At 41.9% G+C, this 23,509-nt stretch overlaps 1 protein-coding gene across 9 annotated transcripts; it reads left to right on the top strand.

Moving 5' to 3' along the window:
* Positions 1 to 396: 396 nt before the first annotated feature.
* On the top strand, positions 397 to 23,453 carry pnpla6 (patatin-like phospholipase domain containing 6). 9 transcript variants are annotated; one of them, XM_019876622.1, is made up of 38 exons: positions 415 to 498; positions 2,195 to 2,323; positions 3,062 to 3,150; positions 3,804 to 3,857; positions 3,949 to 4,036; positions 4,150 to 4,232; positions 4,313 to 4,404; positions 4,480 to 4,620; positions 4,703 to 4,862; positions 5,312 to 5,392; positions 6,111 to 6,239; positions 6,448 to 6,528; positions 7,377 to 7,512; positions 7,679 to 7,741; positions 8,370 to 8,470; positions 8,676 to 8,855; positions 9,601 to 9,678; positions 9,816 to 10,021; positions 10,236 to 10,367; positions 10,492 to 10,615; positions 11,506 to 11,619; positions 11,717 to 11,792; positions 11,907 to 12,056; positions 12,142 to 12,205; positions 12,374 to 12,542; positions 12,629 to 12,811; positions 12,921 to 13,039; positions 13,120 to 13,276; positions 13,648 to 13,764; positions 13,859 to 13,928; positions 15,829 to 15,945; positions 18,258 to 18,374; positions 20,066 to 20,214; positions 20,355 to 20,507; positions 21,697 to 21,813; positions 22,598 to 22,685; positions 22,943 to 23,088; positions 23,328 to 23,453. In XM_019876622.1, the coding sequence occupies exons 3-38, from the start codon at positions 3,103 to 3,105 to the stop codon at positions 23,394 to 23,396; spliced, it is 4,152 nt and encodes a 1,383-aa protein (XP_019732181.1). In that variant the 5' UTR covers positions 415 to 498; positions 2,195 to 2,323; positions 3,062 to 3,102; the 3' UTR covers positions 23,397 to 23,453. The 9 variants fall into 9 exon arrangements, with proteins under 9 accessions (XP_019732185.1, XP_019732184.1, XP_019732180.1 ...); XM_019876623.1 differs by lacking the exon at positions 415 to 498 and adding an exon at positions 2,005 to 2,104; XM_019876626.1 differs by lacking the exon at positions 2,195 to 2,323 and having other exon boundaries at positions 397 to 498; positions 7,398 to 7,512.
* The last annotated feature ends 56 nt before the right edge of the window (positions 23,454 to 23,509 follow it).

Raw genomic sequence — 23,509 nt, 5'->3', positions numbered from 1 at the left:
TTTTTACATATAATTTGAAAGAGAGAGAGAGAGAGAGTGTGTGGGGGGGGGGGGGGGGGGGGGGGTCAATTAAATGCGTATATTCGCTATTCGCCGACCGGCCCGGTCCCTATTCCCTGCGTCTATCGGCCATCCGCTGGACCAAAAGTGATCAACCTGCTCGTTTATTGCACGCGCACTACTCTCGTACTTGTACAGTACCGTCTTTGAAAACTTAACGCGTGCAGTAGGACATGCTAAGTGTCAATCCTTTTGTCGCCCAATAACCTAGCGACAGAATGTGTGTCTCAATGCTTATTGGACGCCGCGGCTATATTTACATCGGTATAGGCTTATGTTCAACCCCTTCACGCAGTGTGATTGGTCATTTTTTTACAGCTTCTCAGTTGCTGATTGGTTTAGAGTCTTGCGGAAGAGTAAAGGAGGAGTGAATCAAATATGAGATCTGTTCGGTTATTTGAGAGTCATTGACGAAAAATCTGGACCCTACCAGTTCAGGTAAATCCCCCCTCCTACAAACTTTTGTTCCAAGTGCTTAATTCGCTTCTGTATTGGTACAGATTGTTTTTGTATCTGGGTCGTAACATCGGCCGACCGAATGTCCTATTCGTGTCGCAGAGAAGTGAGTGGTGCAAAGTACATCTCACCGTCCCAGTGTGAGTAACGGTGTTGTTTATCTGAATGTGTAATCATGACTGTTGGAGCGGAAGGTAATAATGCTACTAAGATGAATTACAGTATTTTATAATGTAGAATTATCATTTGTTATCTATCAAGCGGAATGCCGACAGTGGACCGCTATCCGTAGCATATCAACCGCTAGCTTATGTTTTGGCGACCAATGTTAGCGACCAGGGATGACGTTACCAATGGGACAGGCTACCAGGTGCCCTCTGACCTGAATGTAGAGAAGGTGGTTACCAGCGTTTCGATTTTCAAACGCTCCAGTATCACAAGAGAAGCACTCAAGTTAAACAAAACAGTGTATCCCAGACTGCACTGTACTCAATTTAAACATTATGCAACAGTCACCCGTAGGTTATCAGGGAGGTGGAGCAACGAGCTGACGTTGCTCATTTAGAGGGGCTAAATATTGCATCAATAGTGCATATTTTTGCCACTACCGTTTGTGATAAGAAGGTCAGTAAGGCAACACCTCATGGGGTGCAAATCTTGCCAAACTATTTTGGCTACTAGGGTGAAATATGATCTAACCCCTGTTTAATTCACCCTTATAGTAGTGCTGTACACACGTTCTTATTTACTTTTTGCTGCCATTTGATCGCACCACGAGGTCACTTAGTCTTCATGTCTTTGCGTGTACTGAAATGCTATGTTCTGTTCTTACAAGTATAAGCGGTCATGGGTGTCCCATATCAAGTGCACGTCTTGTTGGTCCAACACTCAAGTCTGCTAACTAGCAAAACATTACACATCCCAATGAATGTGCATCACGTTACATAGACATGTTTATGTTTGCATCTTTTCCGTACAGTAGTGTCACTGTCAACTCGAGCTTTGTTTCAAAAAGAACAAAAGATGTTGGCGTCTGTGGAGGGAGGCACTGCTTGGAGGCAAGAGACTGGCTCTTGCCTCCTCTTTGTAGGGCAATAAGCACACGTCTTTACTAAACACACAGGCATGTGAAGCCAGAGGTGCACGTTTAACATTCAGATTGATCCTTACCTGTGTGAATGTAGTGTGTGCAGTGGCGGGGGTGGATGGCGGTGGGGGTTACAAGCTACACACACTTTCATTTGAAACCTACAATCAAACATAACAATGCACAGCCGAATGACACAATAGAAGTGTACTTTTGGGTTTGGATGGTCACTTCCCCCAAGACAGTAATTGCAGGCAGCGTCTACTATTGATTTCCATTAACTGACTTCTGTTGTCATTTGGATTAACTCCAAGGTCAGTTAGATTTCACGGCAGTACTGTATGCCCCTTTCTTGTCTGGATGGCGCAACTCTTATCAGACGCAGTTACAGTAGATACACTAAGCGCTCGCACTGTACCACCTCTAAAGCTTCTTCTTTGAGGGATAATGGCCGACAGATGAAGCCTCCTCTCTTGCTGTATTTCAGCAACATCCTGTCTGGTGCGTTATTTTGTCACTGCATCTTACTTCATGCACCATGACATTCCCTCCTCAGCCTTTCAGTAATTCAATTTGCTCTCTACACAACAGCTCAGTGACATTTAACCATCCGCTGATGATCAAGATTCAGTAGGAAGTGCATCATGCATGTCTTGCAGCTGATGCCAGCCTATGGTGTTGGTTTGCATTGGGTACTTGCAGGTACTGAATGCAGGCATGGTTAGTTCACTATCTGAATGAAATTGATACTACATTTGAATATGCCATTTTTGAGAGGAAACAACACTGGCAGAGGTTATTGGCTGCTCTCAGGAAAATCCACTTGATGTCCTTATTGGTGTGCACAAATTGATTTTAACCAAATAGATTATCCAGTCCAGTGAGCCGCAGACAAAAGCCGTTTTTTTTTCATATTAGCTATTTCCACCCTTTTGATGTCTTCAAAACTTTGGCTTCAATTGAAACGATACATTTTATTTTGGAGAGTAAGAAAAATCATCCCTCAGAGTGGTGGGGAGGGGAGCCACCATCTGGATGGGTTTATTATACGTTATAGAGAATGGTGCCTGTGTTTCACATATGAGCCGCAGACAAAAGCCGAGCTCAGTGTCCTCTGGTTCCAGCTACTGCCAAATGCAATCCTTTGACTCCTCTGTGTCTCTTGCTGTCATTGCAGAGACTTGAACTCGAGATTAAGTTTTTGTTACAGCAATCTGACATGCAGTCGATCTAGGCAGCGGCTCTCAAATACTATTTAACTCTTATTCAACCCCCCTGGCTAATATTCTCTTGGCTGTCCGTTCTGTTGTTTATACGGTAGATGTTCACATTCTCGTATTGGTCACTGCACAAAGGATAGGCTTTGATAAGCAGAGAAAGATTTGGGCATCGTACTTTACACGATCACTGCACTGTAATCATTTTGCAACAATAATGCTTCCCATGATTTTCTTCCAGTGGCCTTTTATGGATCACCCCTATGAAGAAACAGAGTTACAATGGGACAGAGTACCTCGGAACAAGAGGTCCAAACAGATGCTCCAGAGGTTGGTTTGTCATGCAGTGACTCTGGAAATGTTATGTTGTTGTTTTGTCCAGGAAAATAATTGTATTAATATTGCACATAGCTGACATACTTTGTATTGCTGCCTATGTTCTCATCATCTGTAAGCACAACGCTCAATATCCAAAGGGTCCGGCTTTGTCATTTGCTGCATAAGCTTTTTTCCCCCTCACACGTTTATCGGTATCTCCTTAAATCAGGCACTTAGTCGCATTGACCGGAATGCTACAAAACCTGTGCTGCCTCTTTTTGAAACAGATTAGTCAGTTTTGATGTTACAGACATCAAGAGACAAATGTCTCCTTAAAACTGGAGAAAATAATTATTTCTATGCGTAGGTTCGCTTCCTTTTTGTCCTCTTCTTTTCACCTGATTATTTTTGCTGATGGTTGGCTTCCAGCTTCCACCCATGTTCCAAAAACGTGCACGTTAGCTTCATCGGTGTTTGTCTCGAGTGAGTGTGTGAGCCTGTATTTCCTTTTGAACGTAGAGCTGTGATTCAATTGCGCTGCATTTGCAGCAGAAACCTGACAGTTTCTTTGAAACTTTTTTTGGGAGATGCATGTGAGAGTCCACAAGGTAAACTTTGAGATGTTACAGGAACCTGATTAACATGTCTCCCCCTGTTTATAATAGGACAAGTTTAATGACATCAAGTCCTTTGTGGAGGAGGAACTCCAGACCAGCATGGTAAGTGTTGTGAGGAGGTTTCAGTAGCCCTGTTTGTACTAAGGCTGATGATATAAAATGTTTTTGTTTGTTTGTTTGTTTTTTGCTTCAGATGATGGGGATTGTGATTGGTGCTGGCGTTGCCATTGTCCTTATTGCCATCCTCATCTTCTTCATCCTGCGGCGGATCCACCTAAGAAGTCAGCTGTTGCTTATGACGCTTTTCTTGCTTGCGCTTACAAAATCATGAAGTCACACAAAGTTATAACTTTTATGTTTTTCTATTCATAAGATATTTTCTTGTTGTTGACAGACCTAGAAGCACAGGAGGCTCCCAAGTACCGCTTTCGTAAGAGAGACAAAGTCATGTTCTATGGGCGAAAGATCATGCGTAAAGTAAGCTTTGCTTTCTGGAATTTAAAGTCTCAGGAATCGTTCCTCTCATTCCCTCTCATATCACTGTTATTTCTCAAAAGGTCTCCCAGTCTACCTCCTCGCTGGTGGGTACATCGTCCTCCTCTCGACCACGCCTCAAAAAGAAGCAGAAGATGCTCAACATTGCCAAAAAGTACAAAAAGGCTTAGTATCGTAAACCACAACAGTGCTCCTCTGACTTCTCACCCCGAGCCGTCTCCATTTGCAGGATCCTGCGCTTTAAGAAGGAAGTGCCTACACTGCAGGCCAAGGAGCCTCCTCCCTCCGTACTGGAGGCAGATCTTACAGAATTTGACGTGGCCAACTCTCACCTTCCTTCGGAGGTGCTCTATATGCTTAAAAATGTCCGGTAGGTTGAGCACAATCTCACAGCTGATTTGAATAAAATGCCTCCTAAAATGAAGTCTCATTGTTCGCCTTTTCATTTGCAGTGTGCTTGGTCACTTTGAGAAGCCCCTCTTTCTAGAGCTCTGCAAGCACATGGTGTTTGTACAGTTCCAACAAGGGGAGTATGTCTTCAGGCCAGGCCAGCCAGACAGCAGCATCTATGTGGTTCAAGATGGAAAATTAGAATTGTGCCTTACTGGAATGGTATGCCAATTTTAATAAATGTCTATTGCTGCTCACCTACTTTTTGCCACTCTTCAGTCAGGGTGAAGTATTACTTCCCTGCAGCAAGAATGCGATGGAAAGAACATAACACAGAGAGCTAGCGGGTTATGGCAGAGGGTTGTTTGCTTGCCTCTCAGCTCAGACGTCAAAATACATTTTGAATGTTCATTCGGCTATTGTTTACTCGAATTGTGCCTTACTGGAATGGTATGCCAATTTTAAGAAATGTTGTCTATTGCTGCTCAACTACTTTTTGCCACTCTTCAGTCAGGGTGAAGTGTTACTTCCCTGCAGCAAGAATGCGATGGAAAGAACGTAACACAGAGAGCTAGCGGGTTATGGCCGAGGGTTGTTTGCTTGCCTTTCAGCTCAGATGCAAAATACATTTTGAATGTTCATTGGGCTGTTGTTTACTCTTTTTCTTCCAGGATGGCAAAGAAAGTGTGGTGAAGGAGGTTTTCCCCGGAGACAGTGTCCACAGCCTCCTTAGCATTCTGGATGTCATCACTGTATGTTTCATATCTGACACGCATGTGCAGAAATACAGACACATAAATCCATGAAAGTTGTACCCTAAAACAAGTAGATTAGCTTCATACTGCTTTAAATTCCTTCCAAGATGATAAACATACTGTCATATTTATCTTGTAATTACATAAATTATTCCTATGATATGTTGACATTCATTATGTTCAAACTCTTCTTATTTTAAATCCATCTCTTCTCTTATTATTTATAATTTTATCTGTGGTTTTATTGTTCTTGTTTTGATTGTAAGGTGTCCTTGAGAGTTTTGAAAGGCGCTTATAAATAAAACGTTGTAGTGACTTCTATGTACATAATTCACCACCAACTGCAAATGTGTGAATGCAATGTTCATATGCTTGTCAGAGAGTTCACGATTATTTGGTAACGGGGTAGAAATAATTGCAGTCCCTTTAAGGACCGCCATTTTAGTCTGCTTGTTTCTATGGAAACTGACTTTCGCGGGCTTCGTTTGGCGCGAGTGTTTTTTTTGTGGTGCAAATAAAAAAACACGACACACTCTCTCTCGGAGTGCGCACGTGAGAAATTGTCGCTTTCTTCGAGTTCTACAATTTCCACACTGTCATATTTATCTTGTAATTACATACATTATTCCTATGATATGTTGACATTCATTATATTCAAACTCTTCATACGGTATGTACAGCATTTTGTTGTTGTTGTTGATTTCTGTCTGTCCAGGGCCACCAGAGGCCTTACAGAACAGTGTCGGCACGGGCTGCTGAGGTCTCCACTGTTCTACGTTTACCAGTCGAGGCCTTCCTGTCCATATTTGAGAAGTACCCTGAAAGCCTCGTGCGAGTAGTACAGGTGAGGTTTGTTCTCTGTGGATTAAAGTTATAATTCCTTTCACAGCATTTGCAATAGCTGAGTATTGTGCCCAAGTTTTCATGTTTTATTTTTGTTGTTGTTTTTTTTTTTTTTTTAATCAATCCAAATTTGTACCTTCTTTCAATGAATGACTTCATACACCTGATGTGTTTTGGATGAACTCATTTTTCAAGCCTCCATCTTTCAGATTATCATGGTTCGGCTCCAGAGAGTTACAGTTTTAGCCCTTCACAACTACCTGGGCCTGACAAATGAGCTCTTCAGCCATGTGAGTTCATAACACACGCGCAGGAGTGGGACTGGGTGATTATGGGAAAAGTAATAATCAAAATAAGTGGTTGTTTTGAGAAATATTAAAATTACCATGAATAAAACCGATTATTGATTGATTTCAAAACTTAGTATTTATTCATCCACTAAACTCAGCCACTCAAAACCACAGTCATAGACTCATGCCCATTCATTGAACACTTTATTCTTGAACTCTCTATTCTTACAAGTACAAAATGCCCTTGTAATATTTGTCTTTAAGCATTGTTATATTAGCTGTGTGTATGTATTGTGTTATGTATTTGTTTTTTTGAATGAATATCACTCCCGGAAGTTGATGCAAATTCACATTAGCATATCAATGACATTTTACATTTATTTTAGCATGAGCATTGGTGATGTATTATTTATTTATTTATTTTTTAAACAAAGGATGAGAAACAAATGAAATGTTTTTAATATACTTACTGTGTTTAGTTTAACAGTAACCTCCAACTGGAATGTCATTCAAAATCAACCTATTAAAGCAGGCATGCAGTGAGGGTCGCATCACATACACGTCACACACCTGTCGTGCAACAAACATGGTGCACACAGGGTGCTTTGACAACGTTAACAACTTAAAAGAAACACAGCACCATTTGAAACACTAATCGATTTTCTGCGGTTAAAAAGTTTTCAACATCGTGAAAAATCAAAATTTGTACATTTTGATTTAATGCCTTGCCCTACTCAGGCGCACTGTACGCATGAATGTATCATTATTATCCATTACTCAAGTGCTAACTTCGCTGTCTGTCTCCATCGATCTCGTATCATTTGTCTCACATACACACGATATGATAGGAATTGCATCCCTCACGTCAGCCACCTCCATCTCCTCACCCGACCCGCACCAGTCCCATCCGCCATGGCAAGCGCTTTGGCAGCCTGACAGTTCCTGAGGAGCAACGCGAAGCTGTCATAAAAGGTGATTTAGCCGGTAAGGAAATGAGACTGAAGGCTTTGAAATGCATTTCAAAGACCATCAAATCCCAATATGTGATACAGAGAAAGTCAATTACATATTTATGGCTTTACCCTTTTTTTTTCTTTTACATTTAATCTTGGTGGCCTATTCACTTGTCCTCTGTTGGTCTATATAATAGGAGATCAAGCCAAGGACGGAGCTACTCTGAGTCGGACCATCTCTATGCCCGTGGATATTGCTGGTGAGGTGTTTTTCTTTCATTTATCAATCCGTCCATTCTCTCCAGCAGTGTTTCCCAACCTGTATTGAGCCTAGGCACATCCATCCATCCATCCATCCATACATCCATCCATCCACCCATCCACCCATCCATCCATCCATCCATTTTCAACACTGCTTATCCTGAACAGGTCACGGGAGGGTGCTGGAGCCTATCCCCGCTGACTTCAGGCCAATGGCGCACTATACCCTGAACTGGTCGCCAGTCAGTCGCAGGACACATATAGAGACAGCCAAGGCACATGCTTAGAAAAACCTCATGGCACACCACCTAAACAAGAGGTCACAAAAAGCATATGTACTCAAGTCAAAATGACTTGATGTCTCTGACTTGGCATGAAATCTGGGTTTGTTAATTTGAACACAATGCAGTCAGGAATTGAAAAAAGACGCCCAATTAGGTGTGAAATATATTGATGAACTGGATGCACTAATATGGATAGATGGATAAGTGCATCAGAGGCCAAACAATTTCTGTTTTTGCCTGTCCCTTTCGTATGGAACACGGCAAAGTGGACCACTGCTGTGTCCAAAGTGGATGGCCTTTAATAATGAACTGAAATGTTTCATGTGTACTTCCGTCAGTGCAGGTTTACAGAAAGGTTTGAGATCAGACTTTGACATGGCATATGAACGGGGACGGATCTCTGTGTCTGCAGAAGATGGCAACACCCCACCCAACTTTTCTCGGGTCAGTCTGCAGTACTTTATACTGTTTAAACAGTGATAAATTGTTGATGTTATTTATTATACATCATAAACTTAACTGTCTGCGTGTACTTACTGTGGAACTGAGTCACAGTCACAAGTTGCACTAATATGGATAGTCTGAGTCATTTCCAGTTATCAGTGAATTATCAATTGAGGCTTATTAAACATTGTGCACATCATGACAGTCTGTTTCCCAGGACCAGCGGGAGAGGAAGGTGACAGTGGATGAGGTTCCTTCGGGGATTTACTTGTATCCAGAGGAAGAGACAGGGGTGGATAATATTTTCACAACCGTAACCTGTCGATCCAGTTCAGCGTTGTTTGAGGAAGCACAGAAAGAGGTCCTTAAGCTCATGAAGATTGAGGTATATATCCGTAAAATTTGGGATTTCCCTATTGAAAGTGGTACCAGTAATGCATTCCTGAGATGAAGGGAAATGATTTAAAATCTCATTTTTCTCCATGTAAAATTGTGCATTTTTCAGGGGCTTCCCATCTTTTCACGTCCACGGTTTACTCAGCTCAACACTTTCATTAAAACAACCATTGCTGCACTCAAAGTGTTGTCTATGGAGTGAAAATCGGTGTTGTACAACAACAAAGATATTTCAAAACAACAAACCAGGAAACAAACCAACTATAAATGGAATTGAGGGGGTGTCAACATCTTTTTTGCAATGTGCTTTTGAAAATTCAATTTGAGGATCTGACAGGTTTACGGTAACCGTAAACCTATGGATTAAGAAATAAATCGGCGATTGACATGAATCACCCTGCAGCATCTGCTTCTAGATTATAATGCTGAAAGCAGGTCATTCAGCAGGCCCCCTGTAGAGGTATCGTCCAGTCCACTTTTATGTGGTGAAAAAGGGGGACTCACACTCACAGACAGAAACGTTTGACGACAAATTCAATCTAAACCAATTCCATTGGCGCTTTATCTAAAAATATACACCCATATGAGGAACGGATTCACTTACTAAGCATAAGCGTTGATGGAATCAAATCAATCGATTCCTCAATAAGTCTGATCGTGTTCCTTTTGAATGTTTATTGTTCCTTTTTATTTATTCATGCATTGATTTTTAAAATAAATCCTCATCATCCCAGGACCCCTCTCTGTTAAATGGGAAAGTTACTTTACACCATGCTAAAGCTGGAGCTGTCTTGGCCAGACAGGGAGATCAGGTAAGTATCGCAATGCAAATACAGCATTCTCTCTTTAGTTTGAAAAGCAATCTAGTAAATAAAATAATGACAAGCACGGGCAAACAAAATCATATGATGCTTGCTTTCTTTTCTCCTTCCTCTCTTCACACTCCAAGGATGTGAGTCTGCACTTTGTTCTGTCCGGATGCCTGCACGTCTATCAGCGGATGATAAATAAGCAGGAAGCCGTCTGCCTGTTTGTGACCCACCCAGGGGAGATGGTGGGACAGCTTGCTGTGCTTACTGGGGAGCCTCTTATTTTCACCATCAAGGCCATACGGGACTGTACTTACCTCAAGATATCCAAATCTGATTTCTATGAGTGAGTATTTTTGAGCATGTAACATTTGACAGCAAGCATACAAATTGGTCTCCTGGAAATATGCCGCCTGATGGAGTCCTAACAACGGAGCACTAATGTGCAGTTATGACTGCAACAATTCACATATAGTCTTCGAAAGCATTACTCAAATCTTGAACTGAACAGTAATTTAAAGCCTTCATTTTCCTTTTAATGATGTGATTGCACTGCTCAGGATTATGAGGGAGCAGCCCAGCGTGGTGTTGAGTGCAGCGCACACTGTGGCCATCCGGATGTCACCATTTGTCAGACAGATGGACTTTGCTATTGACTGGATGGCTGTGGAAGCAGGTAGAGCTCTCTACAGGTACACTCGTCCATCTTTTTACTGGTTTACATGCATTACCATCATGGTTCATTCGATGGCATAAATGTCAGTTACTAGAATATATATCACGTATCGTACGTGTTTTGTGTCTGTACACATACAGACAGGATGATCAGTCGGACTGCACATATATCGTTCTCAATGGACGTCTGCGTTCAGTCATCCGCAAGGCAAATGGCAAGAAAGAACTCGTGGGGGAATATGGAAGAGGAGACCTGATTGGAGTGGTGAGAGCTTTCTTACAATGAACTTTTGGATAGCGCTGGAACAAAGTGCCATGGAACCTCGAGTCTCTTTTTTAACAGTTTGGGTTATGAACAAAACTGTCACAGCAAAATTACCTCTATTTTCGATATAATTACCAATGGTCCTACCATAGACGAACCAATGGATCTATGTTGGAATTCATCTTGCGCAGCGTATCCATGATTAGCAATGTGCATAACACATCGGTGTAATCTGAAAACTGGTGATATCCCTGCACGGTTTAAGGCAGAATCCTTTCCATGTGTAGGCAGAACTGCCACTTATGTATCCTTGATTCCTCAATAACAAATCTAATAGCCGTTGGCATTTGATAATGAAATGATGAAAGAAGTCAGAAAATTAGGGATGGGGCTTTTGAACTTGAACTTTTGCCAAACACGTAAACAAATCATGAAAGAGTCAGAAGTGCTTCTGAGAGGTTATGGAAACTGTGTTTTGGAAGCGTTTGTCATAAATGAGCAGAAAGATCTGTGCTCTTCATCTCATGTTTTCTAACCAGGCTATGGATCTGCCATGTACTTGATTTTTATTAGATAGACAAATGTGATATCCCACTTTTTTTTAAACAGAAAAAGACAAATTTCCTTGAATTGGTATGCCAAAATCAACCAAGGGAATTTGAAAAGAAACAGACAAGAAACACTTGAATCAGACCTCATTCATGTGATTATGGCAGATGACCTTTTCAATGGAGGAGCTGTAGTCCTCTTCTCCCTTTTCCCCTCCTCTGGTAAAGTTAATGAGCAATAAGTACGGTAGTTATGGTTTTTTTTTAAGTGTTTTATGTCTTCATAATTGTGTATTTTCACCTATTTCTAACCATAAATTAAGCATAACTTAATATCCATAGGTGGAGGCATTAACCAGACAGCCGCGAGCAACGACTGTGCATGCCGTAAGAGACACTGAATTGGTCAAGCTGCCCGAGGGAACACTCAACAACATCAAAAGAAGATATCCTCAGGTTAAAAAAAAAAAGAAAGAATATATAATATATATTTATTACAAAATGTGTCTGTGTTTGTACTCTTGTGGTTCTGAGGCTCACTGTTTGTGTTCAGGTGGTGACGAGGTTGATCCACTTATTGGGCCAGAAAATTCTGGGGAACCTCCAACAGGGTCGAGGTCCATTTTCAGGTGAAGTGCTCACGATGAGGATCATGAAGTGTGATTGGGTGTACATTTCCCACTTTTGACAGTGAGTGACGTTAGATTTTCCCCCTAACGTTTGTCCCTTGGCTCACTTGGCAGGCTCAGCCCTGAGTCTGCCCAGTATGACCACAAGTGCTGATGTAACCAACCCTGCCAGCAACCTTTCTACTGTGGCTGTGCTACCAGTATGTGATGAAGTGCCAATCAATGCATTCAACCTGGAGCTCAGCCACGCCCTCAGCGCCATTGGTACGACTCCGTGATTTTTGTCTGATGCAATTCCTACTCAATGATTATTTGGATATTCCTGCTTTATGCTTTTCTCACCATAAAGGGCCAACTTTGCTGTTGACCAGTGACATCATCAGAGAGCGACTTGGAGCATCTGCCTTGGACAGGTTAGCATCATCTCATTCGTATCTTATTTGGCCTCATCGTCGAAATAACCTTTAGTGCTGTTTTAATTCTCATATACGTCCCAATGATTCTTCCTGGAATTATAGTCTTTTCTCATTCCCTTTATGTGAGTACGGTAGCGAGTAAAATTCCTTATTCCTTTGTCTCAGCATCCATGAGTACCGCCTGTCTGGCTGGCTGGCCCAGCAGGAGGACCTCAATCGAATTGTCTTGTACCAGACTGACAACAGCATGACCCCATGGACTCAGCGCTGCATTCGTCAGGCAGATTGCATCCTTATTGTTGGACTGGGAGACCAGGAACCAACACTTGGCGAGGTTTGAGTCCTGTATTTGCAACAAGGCAATTCATTTTTCACCAGATATTTCCAATACGAATGCTCTCTTCTTCTATTTTCCCCCAGTTGGAGCAGATGCTGGAAAACACAGCAGTCCGTGCATTGAAACAGCTGATCCTTCTTCACAGAGAAGATAGTCCAGGTCCTTCCAGGACAGTCGAGTGGCTTAACATGCGTAGCTGGTGCTCGGGGCATCTGCACCTGAAGTGTCCTCGCAGGGTCTTTTCCAGACGCAGCCCCAGCAAACTGGTACAAAAGACCAACTAGAACTCTTACAGTATACGTCACATACTGTAGTTTTTATTCCTGAAGCTAGTGGTACTGAAATGTTGTCATGCGCATTTAATGTGTTTTGCAGAGAGAAGTTTACGAAAAGGTTTTTGAGAAAACAGCAGATAGACACAGTGATTTCTCTCGGCTGGCCCGAGAGCTGACCGGAAACAGTATAGCTCTTGTGCTGGGAGGTGGCGGAGCAAGGTGAGCCAATGAGATGAGATGTGTAGCATGAACCCTGTACGTTTGCAGCATCTTGATGACCATGTGGCTCTCCTCTGTAGAGGTTGTTCTCACGTGGGTGTAATTAAAGCTATGGAGGAAGCGGGGATTCCCATTGACATTGTTGGTGGAACGTCGATTGGATCATTCATCGGTGCACTGTACGCTGAAGAGAGGAGTGCCGTCAGAACCAAGCAGAGAGCCAGAGAGTGGTCAAAGGTGCGGTACTCATATTCATATTATTTAGAAATTGTAACCGGATGCGATGCATTGTCATTTCTTATGGATTGTAATTTGTGTCTTGTTCGATTGTATCGCACGGTTTTATTTTCAGCATGTTTACGTTCGCTCCTTTTTTTATACAGTACACATTTCAGCAACATTTACGACATCCTTGGATATTTTTTTTTCGTCCATTTTTTTGCATGTTGATTTTTATTTTATTTTTTTTAATTCAAATGTTAAAAAGGGCAGAAAAAGGCATTTGCATGTTACGGTGGTCTATGATTATACACAGCATGAACTGTTTATCGGCCAAGTCTTATAATAGTTGTTGAATATGGTATACATGTCTTTTGGTATTTTAATAGGCCATGAACTCAGTATTCAAAACAGTCCTGGACCTGACCTATCCCATCACCTCCATGTTCTCTGGCTCTGCATTCAATACGAGCATCTACAAGGTTTTTCAGGACAAGCAAGCTGAGGTGATTTTCAGTGTAAAGCACTTAAATACATTAGTGTTGGAGTAGAAAAAAAAAATGTGGACTCAATGCTCATGGGCACCATTTGTATCTACAGGACTTGTGGCTGCCGTATTTCAACGTCACTACAGATATCACAGCATCTGCCATGCGTGTTCACCAAGATGGTAAGTGGCAGCCGATTCAATGATGACACCTGATCTTAATTTCCTTTTTGTATTTTGCATTCAAATTCGAGACAGTTTAGGGCATCAGATTTTTTTTTCTGAAAAAAACTGCGCTCAGCAACAGGTTGATTTGTGTTAACAACAGTTCAAAAATAGTGCTTTGGTATGTACTTTCAAAAATACGGTATTTTGAAAAATCTGTCAGCCCCAAGTCGAGTAACGCACTGGTTGTTATGCCGTCACCTGCTGGAGTTACTGTATTTCTTTTCCTTGGTATGAAAAATCATAGTGTGACTGGCATGCTTTCAGTTTTATATCTAATTGTGGCACACTCCAAACAAAAATGTAAATGGAATGATAGTAAGAGATACTGGTACACTCCGATAATGCACAAATTCCCTCGATGCTTTTTGTAGGGCGCCACAACCAATGATTTGTTTAGATAGACAACCAAAAACACGTTTTGGATGTGTTTCTGTGCTTGTACATTTATTTACATTTGCGAATATGCATCTTCGAGTAGTTAAAGTTCTGCAGTGCACTGCTCTCTTCACCCCACACATCCAGTGTTCAAAAGAAGATGACTACTGTGCTATTTTGATATTTTTTTCCCTCTTGTTGAAAAGAATTAAAAGGTATTTTTGGAGAGTTATGGTTTACTCTATAAAGCATGCTGGATATGAGGGGTTTACAGGCCAGAGTGCTCCAAGCCAATATGCTCTATAATATTGAAATAGATGTTTGCATCGTGGCATGTATATTAACAGCTGAAGCAAAGCTTTTCCCTCTCTGTCATACTGTTCCCGTTTACTTGACCAGTTTCTGTCATTTCTATTTCAGCTTGGTTATTTTTATTTTTTTTATTGCTTACTTTCCTTCCCATTTTTATTTCATCAGCTAAGTTGCTATTTTGTCATTGTTTTTAAATAGCCGTGTTTCAAAGTCACGACAGAGAGACATCACAGAGCTGTTCATCAACTCTTCAGAGCAGAACTAACCTATTCAGTCCCCTTTATGCCTTTTAGTTGTCCCATGTCCATGTCAGCATGTAGGATCCAGAACACTCCATCCTAAGCTTTTCGCTCTAAAATGGCATCTCACCATGTTTCCTTCACTCATTCAACTTCATTCCGGGCTTTCTGTAGTTATACTAGTGTGTGCCTAACCCAGCAATAGTGGTGTGACATTTCGTAGTAGGTTTCTTTTTTTAATTTGGAGAGGGCAGGGGGTGGGGTCTCCATTTCATGTTTTTTTTTTTTTCATCTATTGAGATTCTACAATGTGAGATTCTGTTACCATTACAGTTTGAAGATTGCAGTGGCGGGCCTAGTGATGCTTATTGAAGCGTTGGACTTCCTCTTCCTTTCCTCTTGTTGCTGTCCTCCTCCTATTTTCTTTGTCTCGCACTACCGTACTCACTTTCCTCATTTCCTTGCTTGTTACCTAACAATGGTAATATTATTCATTATAAGAACTCAAAATCAACTTGGCATTCAATTCCACATACTGTATTAGATAATACACTTTCCTCATTTCCTTGCTTGTTACCTAACAATGCTAATATTATTCATTATAAGAACTCAAAATCAACTTTGCATTCAATTCCACATACTGTATTAGATAATGCACCGTGGACTGACTCATAGGCTGTGTTTGGATTTTATTACTCTTTCAATAGGCACAGATTGTAATAGTGTAAGTGTGATCATTGAAAGTGAAAAAAATTACAGTTTTAAATCGCCTGAATGATATAGTTGATCAACACATTGCCATTCATTCACGCCCATGTCAGCTTCCTGTCTTCTCCTTTCACACTTTGTCTCTCCTTCTCTCTTCCACCTGGGACTTTGAGTCCGACCCGTATTTGATGTGTTCCTCCTCCATCTCAATCTCCTGACAGGTTGCGTCTGGCGATATGTTAGAGCCAGTGCCTCGTACACCCCCTATTTACCTCCCCTCTGCGACCCCAAGGATGGCCACTTGCTTGTGGACGGTTGCTATGTAAACAATGTCCCAGGTCAGATCTTAAAACGCCCGCACACCAAAACATCGGCTCTTACCCTCAAAGTCGACAAACGGTGGCTCGGCTATGGTTACCCTCTCCATTCCTGTTCCTAACTAACCCCATCCCGACCAGCTAGACTTGTGGAGCCCATGGTTTGGAAGGAAAGACAATGTTTATTGATATGTTGTTTAGATTGTGCCCACCTTCAAAAAGTAATGGCCAATGGGACATCTCATCCTCTTCAATTAGCTCTTCAATTTATATTTGTCTTTGGATACATTTTCTCTTGACAGTATGGGCATCTACGGATCATAGAATTGCATGATTGTTTGCCTGCTTCTGGCCTCCTGTGTGTGCTTTGAAATTTCTTATTCATATCTGAATTTGGACTGATAATGCCAATGCTTTCATGAACACACGTTATATCCCGGTGGTTTTCAAAGTGTGTCCCGCATATCTCCTTTGTGGGGCGCGAGGGACTCCAGGGGAGTAGCAGCACTTTGAGAAGATGAAAGAAAAGATCATTTTAGAGTTGGTTGCTCACTTCAGTTTCAGTATGTTGAAGGCTTGGATATGAAATACTTGGATGGTTGGATGATTTTTGCCTCTTGAGACGGGACATGGTCTTGGTCGAGCTCTCCACCCCTCGAGATTTTTGCTTGCCTGTTTATGTGTGTGTGTGTACTGTAAATGCTGTTATTGTATCTGATCTGACTTTGAAAAACTCTAATGCAGCTTTTGTATTTTAATAAAAGAAAGGGTCGTTAAAAGGTGGGCAATACAAGTGGCCTAATGGTCCGTCTTGCAGTTCTGAGGTTCGGGTACGAATTTAGACCTTTCCATGTGGAATTTGCATATAGTCATGTGCCGTGTGGGTTTTCTCCTGGTATTTTAGCTTCCTCCCACATTTCCAAAAAGTCAAGTCAAATTTAACTTTCTCTGGCACTTAACGACAGAAACGTCTCAAAGGGCTTCCCATGCCCACAAAAAAATGCATGTTAGGTTCATTGAAGACTCTAAATTGTCCAGCGAATGCGATTGTAAATCATTGCTTGTCTACGTATGCACTCTAATTGGCTGCCGATGAAAGCATGGTGTTTCCTGCCCTTCGGGCGTAAAGCCCACTGAGATAGGCTCCAGCTCACCCATGACCCCCAGTGAGGATGAGTGCCTTAAGAAACTTATTGTACATATGGTTCAAAGTTTATGTCCACGATACAGTGCCACATTTATTTTGATATTTGCTTTGATATTCAGGCATAGCCAACGTAGATACTGTTGACCACTTTTGCACCCTTCAAGAAGAAGTATAGCCCTGCACTGTTTACATCACAATGTTATTATGGCTTGGATAACTACACCTGCCATCGGGCTGAAATGTTTTCTGTCGTGTTTCCCCATAAGGCGGTCTTTTTTTTTTTTCTTGGCCCTGTTTCATTTCAATTCATCTCTCAGTTCATCTTCACCTGAAGGAACATTGTGATTGGCTCCTTCAGCAAGCCTGTCTCCTCCGCTGGCTTTGCTTGCGTCCATGTGCATGCCACTTCTGGACACGTAGGTTCAATGAATATGTTGTCATCAATGTGCTGGGTCTCTCACTTTGTCTTTTTATTGCAATTGTTCCTTCAGGTATTTGGGAATAAGTGTTCTGGATCCTGCCGTTGCCCATTTGTTACCTGTGTACAAATTGAAAACCCTGCAAAGATAGCTTTCAATGTCTTCCCAATTCACAAATACTTAAAAGCACAGTTGCACCCTGGCGCATCTCTGCTGTGCTCTTATCCTTCCAACCCATGCAGCCCCCTGTCTGCTCCTGCCCCCTGCTGGCACTGAACTGTTCTGCAGAATTGGGCAGGCTGGTTGTTCCCTGGCACAATCTTCAAACTTGTCTCAAAACAACTACATCTTTGACCATTGACTTCTTTGCAGCAGCAGATGTAGACCATCATTTAATTTCACACTTATTGCTGCTTGAATATTTTAAAAGTGAATCTGCTAATGTTGAGAGACGCAGTCTGGAGATTTGTCCGGTCTTGGTGCTCTGTGATGGCTGCCATTTGCCTCTTACCAGCCGCGCAAGTCACAATGCGTCTGTGTGCTTGGTAATGAGGTTTGTTTTGGTGTACAGCAGAGTGTAAAGGCGGGCAGAACTACAGTCCCAAACTTTGCAGGGATCGTCTCACCACCCGTGACTGATCGCTGCCTGGTGTTGGGGTTGTGGTCTGAATCAAGACTAACATGAATCACATAGCGGAAATTGAGATGTTATTCCCCCCGCCCCCCACTCCCCTTCCTCCTCCCTACCTCCGTCCCCGGTATGCCAGGCTCTCTGTGGCGCTATGTGCGAGCGAGCATGACCCTATCTGGGTACCTGCCGCCTCTCTGCGACCCCAAAGATGGGAACTTGCTTATGGATGGTGGCTACATCAACAATCTGCCAGGCAAGTAAAGGTGGTACCCTCTCTCAATATCCACCGACCCCGTGGCCCAGAAGGATGGGTTCAAGTGGACTGAGGGAAACTTGTTTGGTGCTTTACTGTGAAAAAATGTGCACAGGATGGGTGAGTATGTGAGTATTTTTAATTCTGGGCAGACCACTAAGATCAGAGTGTACAAACCAACTTTCCAATGGGTCCAATTGAGCCCAATCGCTGCTTACTGAAAGTACATGCCAAGTATGTTTCAAATGTTCCATTTTAGAAAGACAACTTCACACTTTTCATCTGGGCTGTACCGTCCATTACTGGGTAGAAAGTTGTCTTTTTTTTTTTTTTTTTTTTGGCTGGTACTGTTCTGATCCAAGCCACTCCACAAAATTGATCGTTGTCCGTTTTGAATACATTATCCTGCACATCTAAAAGATGTGATGGTTTGCATCTACCGACAGACAACTGCTATGGATGGTGTGACTGTGAACGCACCCTCAATTTAAAAACACTCAAAGATAATCTTTGTCAGACCCATTTGATGTGGAGAGTACACTTTGCTCTTGGCCACTGCACTTTTATACAAACCGATTGGGAGTGTTAGCGGTGCTATGTAAGTATTACTTTGGACCTGATGTCTGCCTCATCAGCTAGTGTCAGATACTTGGAAAGTATGGTACGTTTCAAGTTGATATCGTTTATCAGTTTTTACTTTTAGACATGAAGACAAAGTCTAGTTGTGCAAAGTCCAATTAATGCAATTGTAAGCATGAATAAAAACATTTCCCGTCTTTCTTTGACCGGCTGACACTAGTTGATTGACATCAGGACCTCGTGCCCTCAGTTGAAATTTTCTTAGAACAGAGCAACACTGTTGAAAATGTTCTATGCTCATTTGGAATGTATTTGGAAAACTGTGACATTGGTCTTGTATCAATCACAGGAAATTATGACTCGGCACAACTTATTGTACTGGTCTTGCTCTGTTCCAAAATCAACCTTTGTCCCCATTTCTACCACAGTAAAGATGAGTTGAGTTGTAATGGATCTCTTTAAAGAATCCTTCTTTAAAGAGATCCATTACATCTCGGTGTGTAAGATGTGTCGAGTTTCTCAAGTCCAATATGTTATGAAGATGAAAATACTTTCTCAAGATTCTGTGTCATCCTGATAAAACCGAGCAGCCACATTTCACAAAGCTCCGCTCTGGGAATCATGTCTCGTCTTCCGCCGATAGTTGTCACTGAAGCTTGTGAATTATGGCGCTCTGCGGGTCCAAAAATTGATCCCAACAGACTTGCAGTTTTGTAAAATCAGCAGCCCTTTATTGATAAACTATAAGGCCGCCCTCTCCCCGAGATGTTTGATCAATCAAGAGTATTTATGGGCCTTTTTGACACTGGATCAGAGCTTTGCACTTTGTCTTTAAATGGCAATAACACCACCACAATGTCGAGGCCCAGTTGTTTACCTTGAGTCCGTTCATGAGAAAGATGATCATTCCCATCTCACTTCTGTGTTCTGTGTATTCATTTTCTAAAATGTCCACATCAGTTAGTCACCAATTGACTTTAAATTCCCTGACGGAAATCATTTTGGTGGTGTTAGTTGATTTACTTTGGGAGCAAGAATGCGACTTGTATTGAAGGAGCCTTTATCTCTTTATCTGCGGCTCGATTCTGGTGTTTGTGTTGCGGACATCACAGCGGATATTGCGAGGAACATGGGCGCCAAAACAGTCATTGCCATTGATGTGGGCAGCCAGGATGAGACAGACCTCTGTAACTATGGCGACTGTCTGTCTGGCTGGTGGTTACTGTGGAAACGAATCAATCCTTGGGCCGAAAAAGTCAAGGTGCGTCTGGCTTGGCAAGCATGACCGTGATGACCATGATGAATGCATTGCTTCCATTCAGCGTCTTCCTGTGACGAACTACTTTTGTGTCAGTTTTACAGTTATTGTATTGTAATTGTAATCTTTACAACGTTATCTAGGTGCCAGACATGGCAGAGATCCAGTCTCGGCTTGCCTATGTGTCTTGTGTGCGGCAATTAGAGGTGGTCAAGAAAAGTGCTTATTGCGAGTACATTAGACCGCCCATTGATCGTTTCAAGACCATGGACTTTGGCAAGTTTGACGAGATTTATGTGAGTTGCTTCATAAGACTTTTCTCTTTCACTTTATATACCAATGTGAATGGTAAGACATCTTGGATAACTGTTTTGACCTGTTCGTGTAAATATACAGGGCCTTGCAAAAGTGTTGACACCCCCTTGAACTTTTTGACCTGTTCCCACATTTCAGGCTTCAAACAACCATCCGTTTTCTAATCCACCTATCCTCACAAGGCTCACTGGCATGCCTGTCCCAGCGGTCTTTGGGCAGTAGGCGGGGGACACCCTGAACTGGTTGCCAGCCAATCGCAGGGCCTACAGAGACGAGCAGCCATTCACGCTCACACTCACACCTAGGGACAATTTAGAGTGTTCCATTAACCTGCCATGCATGTTTTCCAAATGTGGGAGGAAACCAGGGTACCTGGAGAAAACCCACGCAGGCACGGGGAGAACATGCAAGCTCCACAGAGGAAGGCGAGGGCCCGAATCGAATCTTGCACCTCTGCACTGTGAGGCGGATGTGCTGGCCAGTCGACAACCGTGCCGTGGCTGCAAACATAGCTTTTAAATTAGATGTTTCTTTTTTGTGTGTGTGTATGTGTGTCAGGTATCAGTAATTAGTAGGTCACAATTGTGGAGCGGAACTTTTTTACAAATAAAAACCTGGAAAGTGGGATTTGCAAAATGATCTGCCCCCATCAATCATTAAGGTCAACATTCAATCATTCAGAAGCCAAAAGAGAAGTAATGGAGACATTTGGCTGCACTGAGAGAAAAGGGGATGAATAATTTCCCACCTCCTACTTTTCATGTTAAAAAAAAAAAAGCTTAAAATATTGTATACATTTTGTTCCACTTAACGATTGTGTCCCACATTGTGTTGAGTCCTCAAAAAAAAAAAAGAAATACAGCTAGACAGATCAGATAGATAGGCAGGCTCCAGCACTTCCGCGACCCTCATTAGGATAAGCGGATTAGAAAATGGATGGATGGATGGATTTATGTTTGAAAGCTGAATTGTGGCAGAAGGTGAAACATTTCAAGGGGGCTGATACCTTCACCAGGCACTCTATGTTTTGGTTATGGCTAGTATTGTTTCCTCAGATATATCTAAATCATCTGTGATCATACATCATCACCGCTTTTGGGCATTTTAACCGGAGCATTTCTCTTTCTTGTTGTTACAAACGTCTCCTGCTGATTCATTCTGCTTTTTCAGGATGTGGGCTTCCAGCACGGTAAGCTGTTGTTCACTGGCTGGGCCCGAGGTGACATCATTGAAAACATGCTCAGGGACCATCGATCTGCTGACTACAACGACAGCAAAAGAGTTGATGTGAGAGCCACAAGTACCACTATGAGAAATTTTACTTGATCGTTAAATGTTTAGAGAGTCGAGCAAGTGTCCAACCATAAAACAAACAATTCTGTGAAAAGGATGCTGGCCCAAAAGCCGAATAACTGCCACAATAGGAGAATATTTTGTAAGTAAGTAATATGCTGCATGTGTGTGTTATGTGCATTATTTTTTGACTAGGCTTTTCACAATCTGGGTTTTTGGAGCCGATCACCGATCCAAAAAAAAAAAAAAAAGACTTGTTAATTTACAGTACAGTCGACCCCCACTATTTGCAGGGGATTGGGACCGGGTCAGCCCACGAATACCCAAAATTGGTGTATAATTGACACCCACTGAAATACATTGGAAAAACATAAAAATTCTCTGCAAAATGCTAATACATCTTCAATACACAGAAAATGCATTGCATTGAGCTCTCCCTCACCCATCTTCAAAAAAAAAATAAATAATAATACTGTATTGGGCAAAATTTAAAATAATCCGACTGCATATTCTGAAAATTTTAGGATTACTAACTATGGCAGCACATAACGTCCCTGGAATGAACAAGATTTTGTTGAATGTAATGTCTTATTTTGTGGCTCCAGTCACTGACATTATTGATTGATCTGCAAATTGCCACATTATAACGATCACCGATTTAGCATAAAATGCCCATATCTGCCAATCCAATCCAGACGATCAGATCAATGAAAAGCTTTTTTTTTTTTTTTAATTGCTACAATATTCGCCATGAATGAATCAAAAATGTGTGTCCCAGTCATGCACATGCCAAGGAGCCGACTTCACAGACCTTGCAGAGATTGTCTCCAGGATCGAGCCAGTCCAAAACTATGTTTCTGCTGAGGGTGAAGTATTCATTCTTTATTCCATTTTTACTGTTTGCTCTGTTTTTTTTTCTTTCGTATTTTAAACACTTTTCACAGTTCACCTTCAAGATCTCTTTTTTTTTTAAACTGGTATAATAAATAAGGGCTTACTACTTCGACCAAACATCATTTATTGGAATATAGCAGAACACGTCCCTGACATTTGATAGATGCAGGTGGGTTCAGCCACTATATAATTTATCGCCCTAATATCGCTTCTAAATCTTTCCCTTCAGCGGAGGAGTCAGACTGTCTGACAGAGTATGAGGAGGACGGGATGGACACTGTGAGAGAGGAGGAAGGACAAGAGGAGGAAGAAGAGGCAGAAGACCCAGAGGACCAGTCCCCTGGAGAGTGGGGACCGAATGGAATCTTCCAGACTGTGAGTAAAAATTTTCATGTCCTGTTTCAAAAGATTAGTCGTTGGACGTGACATATAGTGGGTCTTCTACTCTGAAGTAGTAGTACTGTACATTTTTGGAATTTCTCAAAGTTCGATATAAATTTGTCATAAAACAAAAGTCTGATCATCCAAATCACAGAAATGAGCAAATAACTCTGGGCGCAGTTGTCTCTTGTCAGTCTCTGTGTGGTCCATAGAAATGTTGTTTTACTGTGCAGGATGAGGAGAAATCGGTGAGGCGACGTCGGAAACTCACCAGTGACGCCTCCGAAGTCTCTGACTGCTGACAACAAGCCACAGTGGAAGATTTTGAAGTGGATCATCAAGGGCCCAAACAAAAAAAAACTCAGACAATGTGCTCCACTGGAGATTTTTCTGGAAATACTTTGTTGTTTGTTTT

The sequence above is a fragment of the Hippocampus comes genome, unplaced genomic scaffold, assembly GCF_001891065.2.
Source record: "Hippocampus comes isolate QL1 unplaced genomic scaffold, H_comes_QL1_v1.1 scaffold51, whole genome shotgun sequence".
Taxonomy (NCBI): domain Eukaryota; kingdom Metazoa; phylum Chordata; class Actinopteri; order Syngnathiformes; family Syngnathidae; genus Hippocampus; species Hippocampus comes.
This window is presented reverse-complemented; position numbering and strand designations above follow the sequence as displayed.